The 9,713-nt window shown below is 32.8% G+C and overlaps 2 protein-coding genes across 2 annotated transcripts; both read left to right on the top strand.

The window, feature by feature from the left end:
• The first annotated feature begins 6,351 nt into the window (after window positions 1-6,351).
• Window positions 6,352-7,358, top strand: LOC107769292 (protein FAR1-RELATED SEQUENCE 5-like). The gene is made up of 2 exons (XM_075232257.1): window positions 6,352-6,967; window positions 7,141-7,358. The coding sequence occupies exons 1-2, from the start codon at window positions 6,352-6,354 to the stop codon at window positions 7,356-7,358; spliced, it is 834 nt and encodes a 277-aa protein (XP_075088358.1).
• A 24-nt stretch (window positions 7,359-7,382) lies between these two features.
• LOC107769291 (protein FAR1-RELATED SEQUENCE 5-like) lies at window positions 7,383-8,592 on the top strand. Its single transcript, XM_016588497.1, has 2 exons — window positions 7,383-7,651; window positions 7,800-8,592. The coding sequence occupies exons 1-2, from the start codon at window positions 7,383-7,385 to the stop codon at window positions 8,590-8,592; spliced, it is 1,062 nt and encodes a 353-aa protein (XP_016443983.1).
• Window positions 8,593-9,713: the final 1,121 nt, after the last annotated feature.

Raw genomic sequence — 9,713 nt, 5'->3', positions numbered from 1 at the left:
GTGGTCAGGGAAGAAACCCCAATCATGGTAATAATAATGCACCAAAGAAGCCTCCTCACTACCAGCAGTGGAAAAGGAAGGAACAAAAGCATGAAGCGGTGCAAGCGCCAAATGCAGAAAATGCATGTTATAGATGTGGAGGAAAAGGGCACTAGTCACATACCTGTCATACGCCAAAGCACCTGGTTGAGCTTTATCAAGCCTCCCTGAAGAAGACAGAGAAAAATGCTGAAGCAAATTTTATTTCTGAAGATAATTTAGACATCATGCATTTGGATGTAGCTGATTACTTTGCACTCCCAGAAGGAGAAACAAGTCATGTAATCGGTAGTGAATCTGTAGAAATGTAAATATTTTAATTTTGTTGTTTGTAATAGATAGTATGGTTATGTAATTGTTGTACATAAATAAATGTTATGCTTTGATAATAATGTTTACTATAGTATATTTTATTTATGTTATTTTGAAGAATATGGATAATCCTAAAATTATGTTTGGATCAAAGACAAATCATGAAGATATTTGTGTTATTGATAGTGGAACAACTCATGCCATATTCAACGATCAGAAATACTTTTCTTATTTGCATAAGGAAAAAGCAAATATTTCAACAATTTCTGGTAATATAAGTTTGATTGAAGGCTCCGAAAGAGCCATAATATTTCTGTCTAAGGGAACAAAACTTATTATAGACAATGCATTGTTCTCCTCCAAGTCCCGAAGAAACTTATTGAGTTTTATAAATATCCGCCGAAATGGGTATCATGTTGAGACAATAGATGAAATGAACAGGGAATATCTTTATATTACAAAGAATATTTTTGGCCAGAAATGCATTGTAGAAAAGTTACCAACTTTATCTTCTGGCTTATACTATTCAAAAATTAGTACAATTGAAGCACACTTTATCGCAAACCAGAAGTTTACGGATTCAAATACTTTTGTGTTTTGGCATGACCGTTTGGGACATCCCAGATCAATATTGATGAGACGAATTACTGAAAATTCGAGTGGGCATCCATTAAAGAACCTGAAGATTCTTACAAATGATGAATTTTCTTGTGATGCTTGTTATCAAGGAAAAATTATCACTAGACCATCACCAATGAAGGTTGGTATTGAATCCCCTGCCTTTTTTAGAACGTATATATGGGGATATATGTGGACCTATTCACCCACCAAGTGGGTTATTTAGATATTTTATGGTCCTAATAGATGCATCTTCAATATGGTCTCATGTGTGCCTACTATCATCTCGCAACCTGGCGTTTGCAAAGCTATTAGCCCAAATAATTCGATTAAGGGCACAATTCCCAGATTATCCTATAAAGGCCATTCGCCTTGATAATGCTGGAGAATTCTCATCTCAAGCTTTTGATGATTATTGTTTATCAGTTGGGATAAAAGTTGAACATCCTGTAGCTTATGTTCATACCCAAAATGGCCTTGCAGAGTCATTTATTAAATGCCTGCAATTGATAGCAAGACCACTACTTATGAAAACAAAATTGCTCACTACTGTTTGGGGTCATGCTATCTTGCATGCAGCATCACTTATCCATCTCAGACCGACACATTATAATAAATATTCTCCGTCACAATTAGTTTTTGGTCATGAACCAAATATTGCCCATCTACGAATTTTCGGATGTGCTGTATATGTGCCAGTAGCACCACTACAACGTAGTAAGATGGGAACACAGAGAAGGATAGGAATATATGTTGGGTTTGAATCACCCTCTATTATTCGCTATCTTGAACCATTGACAGGAGATTTATTTACTGCTCGATTTGCAGATTGTCGGTTTGATGAAACAAATTTCCCACAATTAGGGGGAGAGAAAAAGGAAATCAAAAGAGAAATTGTGTGGAAAGTTTCATCATTATCTCACTTTGATTCCCGTACCCCTATATGTAATCAGGAGGTCCAGAAGATCATCCATTTACAGAATATAACAAACCAAATGCCAGACGCATTTACTGATTTGAAAAGGATAACTAAGTCACATATCCCAGCAGAGAATGTGCCTATCCGAATTGATGTCCCAGTAGGACCATCTACTAGCATGAGAGCTAGTGAACCTAAAGCACGCCTGAAGCGTGGTAGGCCTTTGGGTTCTAAGGATCGAAATCCTCGAAAAAGAAAATCGACAAATGATCAAAACGATACTATGAAGGGATCTCCTGAAGAGACCCAAAATCTGATTAGTTCTGAGATTCCTGAAGAAATCAATGAACCCGAAGCTCATGTGAGTGAGGAACTTTTAATAAGTTCGATCGGTGATGGGATTAATTTAAATCGATTTGGAATAGTGGTGGATAATATTTTTGCATATAATGTTGCACTTAATATTATGCAAGATAGTGAGGATCTTGAACCTCGATCTGTCGAAGAATGTCGACAAAGATCTGATTGGCCAAAATGGCAAGAGGCAATTCAATCGGAATTGAAGTCACTTGCTAAAAGAGAGGTCTTTGGACCAGTAGTCCAAACACCTGCTGGTATAAAACCAGTTGGTCATAAATGGGTTTTTGTGCGAAAAATTTCGATATCTCATCAGTTTAGCACTACATGAAAAGCTTGAAATACATCTAATGGATGCAGTTACAGCTTATCTGTACGGTTCACTTGATAATGAAATTTATATGAAAATCCCTGAAGGATTTAAAATGCCTGAAGCAAAATCTCAGGAAATGTATTCAATCAGATTACAAAGATCTTTGTACGGTTTAAAGCAATCTGGGCGCATGTGGTATAATCGCCTTAGTGAATATTTGCTGAAAGAAGGTTACATAAATGATGTTATTTGTCCATGTATTTTTATAAAGAAAATGACATCAGAATTTGTTATACTTGCTGTTTATGTTGATGACATAAATCTTGTTGGAACTCTAGAAGAGCTCCAAAAGGCAATTGAATATCTTAAGAAAGAATTTGAGATGAAAGATCTTGGAAAGACAAAACTTTGTCTTGGTCTGCAAATTGAACATTTAGCAGACGGGATCTTTATCCATCAATCTGCCTATACAGAAAGGGTCTTAAAACGCTTTTACATGGACAAAGCGCACCCATTGAGTACACCAATGGTTGTTCGATCACTTGAAGTGAATAAGGATTTGTTCCGACCTCCAGAAGAGGACGAGGAACTCCTTGGTCCCGAAGTACCCTATCTCAGTGCAATTGGTGCATTAATGTATCTTGCTAATGCTACAAGGCCTGACATAGCATTTTCTGTTAATTTACTAGCAAGATATAGTTCTTCTCCTACACGGAGACATTGGAACGGGATTAAGCATATATTGCGATATTTAAAGGGAACTCTTGATATGAGTTTGTTTTATGCTAACAAAGATAGTGCAGATCTTGTTGGTTATGCAGATGCAGGTTATTTATCTGATCCCCATAAAGCTCGATCTCAAACCGGCTACGTATTTACATATGGAGGTATTGTCATATCATGGCGCTCCACAAAGCAATCTATTGTTTCTACTTCTTCAAATCACGCTGAGATAATAGCTATTCATGAAGCAAGTAGGGAATGCGTATGGCTGAGATCAATAATTCATTTTATTCGAGAAAAATATGGTTTGGAACGTGAGAAAAGACCCACAATTTTATACGAAGACAATGCTGCATGCATAGCCCAATTGAAGGGAGGATTTATAAAAGGAGATAGAACGAAGCACATTTCACCAAAATTATTCTACACACACGATCTTCAGAAAAGTGGTGACATTGATGTGCAACAAATCCGTTCAAGTGATAATCCAGCAGATTTATTCACTAAATCTTTGCCAACTTCAACTTTTGAGAAGATGGTATACAAGATTGGAATGCGGAGACTCAAATATTTGAAACAAGGTTTTCATCAGGGGGAGTAAAATACGCGATGCACTCTTTTTCCCTTACTAAGGTTTTTTCCATGGGGTTTTCCTTATAAGGTTTTTAATGAGGCACCTAGCAATGCGTCTTATTAAATATGTGTACTCTTTTTCCTTCACTGAGATTTTTCTCACGTGGTTTTTCCTAGTAAGGTTTTAATGAGACACATTATCTTTTAATGAACATCCAAGGGGGAGTGTTATAAATATATTATATTATGGATGTTTATTTAGTACTCCGTTGTAGATAAGCTTCCTGAAGAAGCTTATCCATATGGGACTCCACCGTAAATATGTTTATCTATTTAGTACTCTATTGGAAATAAGCTTCCTGACGAAGCTTATCACTTCGGTACCCGGTTATGGATAAACATTATCCCCAGTAGAAGATTATCCATACCGGGTATAATAAGTTTATCCTTTCAGTACCCAGTTATGGATAAACATTACCCCCGATAGAAGATTATCCATATCGGGTATAATAAGTTTATCCTTTCAGTACCCAGTTATGGATAAATATTATCCCCGGTAGAAGATTATCCATACCGGATATAATAAGCTTATCTTTTCAGTACTCCGTTATGGATAAACATTGTTCTCAGTAGAAAATTATCCATATGTGGTATAGTAGCAGCTTACACAGCAGTTTCATTTCTTCTATAAATAGAAGAAATTTCAGTTCATTATATACATCAGTTTGAATTCGAATAATATATCTCTCTTTATAATTGTCTTTACTTTACGATCTTTATTTTATAACAAATATGGAGAAATCATCTATTGTTTAAAGCTATATTTAGAGATAACTGACAAGCTCAAAGATAAACTAGAGCTAGAGCTCTTTCGTGAACAACGATAACAATTCAGTAATCACAACTATAAAAAGGTGTATTTGAAAAGTTCTATATATTTATTAGACGAGAAAAATAATTAAAATTATCTTATTAATTCTACTAATGTTTAGTTTTTAATTTAGTGAACTTCGAATTCAATTAGACTTATGTCCACTTAATTTTTTTTTTTTGATATCAATAATGGACTATATTCTTCGTATTCAAATTACTTATGGCATTCTTTTGAGAAGCGAAGGAAGAGGCTATAGGTTAATCAAAATCGAGTTAAATATATGTGTTGTTTGGATTTATATTTTATATCAATATTTTATTTTAGAGTTTTATCCTATTAGTTTTTGCATTATATGTTTGAGAATTTTGTATGGCAAGACTTCTTCCTTTATCGATCTATAATATTGACATTATTTATTTTCAAGAACTTACACTTTTTAAATTTTTATTTATCACTCAATTATTTTATTTAATAATATTCTATTAATTTTTTAAAATTATATACTCATTGATATAGATACACGCAGAAGTATATATATATATATATATATATATATATATATATATATATATATATATATATATATATATATATATATATATATATATATATATATATATATATATGTCCATAATCAAACTGGCTACAGAAATAGTTAGGAGTACATTCAGAAGATAAACACTTATTGCATGAAATCAAAGGGAAAACATCATCTAATTAGAAGAAGTTGATTGCACCATAAAAAAAATGTGGTATTTGAAAAGATAATGTCCATTCCCTGCCCCATCTTATGCTACGCTACCAAAGTGATGTAGGGAAGAGACTTCCATTCCTTCTAGATCCCCTCCATTGATAATTTGTCCATTATTGCTCAATATACTTACTGACTTGTGTCATGTGTCTACCCAATCAATTCAAGGCTGAGATTAAATAGGTCACTAAACAACTAAAAATGGTAATGCAATTTCATATAAATAAAATAACAAAAATTTTACTGCTAACGGTGTCAGTCTAGTTTCACCTTACTTGCACTTTTCTCTCACTCAACACAACATGCAGGCCCCACCATGATGTCATAACTAGTAAAATGATCTCCATAAAATAAGTGTAAGAAAAGTAAAAGAAAATTAAAGTGGCGGAAATTCATCTTACCAATTATTTAACCGCCAAAAAACAGTCCATCATCTCATTCCTTTTATAAAAGATTATGAATAAGAAATCAAAGATCTGCATTTATCTTTCTAACTAATTATATATTGTAGATTTGTAAGAATATTGCCTTCTATTCTTTTCCTAGGAAACCAAAAGCGCCATTGTTATTAAGATCAACTTCGTAACAGTTGAAGAATTTTTGAAAGACAAGGTTCTACTCTTTTTTTTACTAGACTTATTTAGTCTTATTAAATTTGATTAATTAAGGTACTGTACTTATTTTATATTCTTTGGAAGATGCATTACATCTGTTCTAGTATAATATTTTTTCCATTACATATTAGAATTTAAATGCAACAAGTTTAAATAATTTTTTTTAATAAATTTACAACAAGTTTATATATTTCTAGCTAAACTATTCAAAACTTAATGATGTTTCTATGTTTTGTATTCTTTTTCTTTTGAAGTATAATGGACAATTTTGGAGAAAGCAAGTGTGAAGCTATTGCCGAAGAAGTTTTACAAAATAATTTTCAAGGGCCAATAGATCGTGAGCCTGCGCTTGATCTTGAGTTTGACGACAATGAGAGTGCATTTAACTTTTACAATGAGTATGCAAAAAAAAGGATTGGTTTTAGTGTACGCAAAGAGTACGTGAACATAAATAAGAAATTGTGTTATGTAACATCACAAAAGCTTACATGTTTCAAGGAGGGTTTCCGTGGAGATGATAAACGAAAATATCAAGCTAAAAATCCACGAAAAGAGACTAGAACAGGATGCCAAGCTCATATTGTTGTTACTCGCCAATTTGTTGGAAAGTACCATATTACTAAGGTTGAGTTAGAACATAACCATCCTCTCGTTCTACCGACAATGATTCACATGTTGCCATCTCACAGAAATTTGAACGACATACAAACTCATGAAATCGATTTGGCGGAGGATGCTGGATTATTTTCTAAAGGAACTTTTGATTTTATGAGTCTTCAAGCTGGTGGCAGAGCAAATTTGGGCTGTACTAAGTTAGATCGTAAGAACTACCTTCAAACAAAAAGGCAAAAAGCTATGGGACAAGGAGAAGCAGGTAAATTACTTGTTCAAATTGCCTATAATTTTTTATTTAGTCTTTGGAATGTAATTTTCTCATATTAAAAATAGCACATACATACTTATTTTTGGTATTTTCTTCCAGGAGTACTATTAGAATATTTTGAGAAAAAAAGAGTTGAAGATCCATCTTTCTTTTTTGCGGTACAGCTGAATTTAATGATATGATCACGAACATATTTTGGGCAAATTCTAAGATGATAATAGATTATGAGATTTTTGGAGATGTGCTTTCATTTGATACTACGTACCAGACAAATAAAGAGCATAGACCTTTGGCTAGTTTTGTTGGATTTAATAACCATAGAAAAATGATTGTTTTTGGAGGTGCACTGATGTATGATGAGACTTCAGAATCTTTTCAATGATTGTTCGAAATATTTCTTAGAGCAATGTCTGGAAAAACACCAAAAACTATTTTTACAAATCAAGATGCTGCTATGAGTAAGGCCATCTCATTCGTCATGCCTGAAGTTCATCATAGGTTGTGTGTTTGGCACATGGAACAAAATGCTGTAAAGCACCTCAATCAAGTTTATAAAAGGTACGCTTCTTTCCGTGGTGATTTTCGAAAATGCATTTATGAGTATGAGGATGAAGGAGAATTTATAAATGCTTGGACTAGTATGCTTGATGAATATAATCTTCATGAAAATGAATGGTTGCAAGGAATATATGCTTTGAGAGAAAAATTATTTGCAGCATATAGAAAACAAACCTTTTCGGGTGGCATGAATAGCACACAATTAAGTGAGAATTTGAATAGTGAATTAAAGGATTATTTGCAGTCTGATTATAATTTGGTACAGTTTTTTTAAGCATTATGATAGAGCAATTGAGGACAAAAGATATAATGAGCTGCAAGATACATGTGATGCATTACGGTTGCCAATATTAAAAGCAAAGGTGCCAATTTTGTTTCATGCTAGAGAGGTATATACACCAAATAGTTTTTCGAAGTTTCAAGATGAATATATGAAGTCTTTAATAATCAAAGTGAATGGATGTGAGGAAAATAATTTTCCCATCATGTATAAGGTTAGCAAGTATGGGCACACTCGAGAGCAAATTGTTAAGGTGACAGAGGCAGATCATATATCTTGTACTTGCATGAAGTTTGAGTCTATGGGTATACTTTGTTGTCATACAATAAGAATTCTTGATGTGATAAGAGGAGTGGATAAAATTCCAGATGAGTATATTTTGAAAAGATGGACAAAAACTACAAAAGTCGTAAATATTAAAGAAATTGATGGGCAAGATATAGAGATAAAGGATTCAAAGCTAATCGTTGTGAATCGCTATAGAATCCTTTGTCCTATATTTGTTAGAATGACAGCTAAAGCTTCTGAAACTGATGAAGGCTATAAGCTAGCGGCAATATGTGCAAATGAGTTAAGCACAAGATTGAAACAAATTATGGAGGTGACGGCTCCATCTCTCCATACTACTGGTTCAACGAGAGATTTACCAGAAGAAAATAATGACAGAGATCTCCTCTCACGAGCCAACAATTTTAAAAATAAAGATAACACAAAACGTCTAAAAAAGAGGATCAAAACTTCTCTTGAAGCGAACTCAAAGAGTAAGAAAGCTCGATGAAAGAAGTCAGATTCTATTAATCAAGATGGATCTACAGTTAATGATAGAACTAAAATTGATAAGCGAAATTGTATCAACTAGGTATATCATATTTTATTTCAGTTCATAATTCGAATATTTCATATTGACAAACTATTATAATGTTACACAATTATAATATTTCTTATATTTATTCGTAAGATTCAACAAAAGATGAGAACTTTTTTTACAATTCTAATTTAAGTGCCTCTCAAAGTATGGCTTGTGCCAACTTATCCCAGCATTCCGAGTTTTCACTTTCGAAGGCATCTTATAGCTTTACTCAAATGCTAACGGTAATATTAACACACTCTTTTTGGTAATTGTTTTATCAAATATATTATATAATTGACTTGGTTTATATTATTTGTGTAGGAACCTTCTTATTTTGATATAATTGACTTGGTTTATATTATTTGTGTAGGAACCTTCTTATTTTGATGCTCTTGCACATACACAAAATTCTTGTTCTCTTCCTCATGATCAAGTTTATATTAAAAGAAGCTTTTATATTTATTTTTAACACATTATTTTATTGACGTATATAATTTATCATTATTTGGCAGGCGAGCTTTTTCGAGAGTCAAGGGGCACAAGAGTTTCGAGATAATAATTTACTGTGATCTATGTTAAATTTATTTCTAGTTGATTTTTATTATTTTATTTAAGATACTGGACATGTTATTTAAGTACATCCGTAGCTTCTTTGGACTTTAGAAATAATTGGATGATTATTAAAGGTTGTTTATTGCATTTTAACAACTTCAGTTAAATCTATTATTCAAATGCTTTTGTGTCAACATGAATGAAAGAGATAATTTTTTATTGTGTTATTTGTCAAGTCTCATTTAAGAAGAAAATAAATAAATAGAAAAGGCCAATTCCAAAAGTTAAGAAATCACTTGTAGCAGTTAAAATGTATTCGGGAACATCATTCTACTAGTTATGACATCATGGTGGGGCCTGCATGTTGTGTTGAGTGAGAGAAAAGTTCAAATAAGGTGAAACTAGACTGACACTATTAGCAGTAAACTTTTTGTTATTTTATTTATATGAAATTGTATTACTATTTTTAGTTGTTTAGTGACCTATTTAATCTCAGC

Source organism: Nicotiana tabacum, chromosome 16 (assembly GCF_000715075.1).
Source record: "Nicotiana tabacum cultivar K326 chromosome 16, ASM71507v2, whole genome shotgun sequence".
Classification (NCBI taxonomy): domain Eukaryota; kingdom Viridiplantae; phylum Streptophyta; class Magnoliopsida; order Solanales; family Solanaceae; genus Nicotiana; species Nicotiana tabacum.
This window is presented reverse-complemented; position numbering and strand designations above follow the sequence as displayed.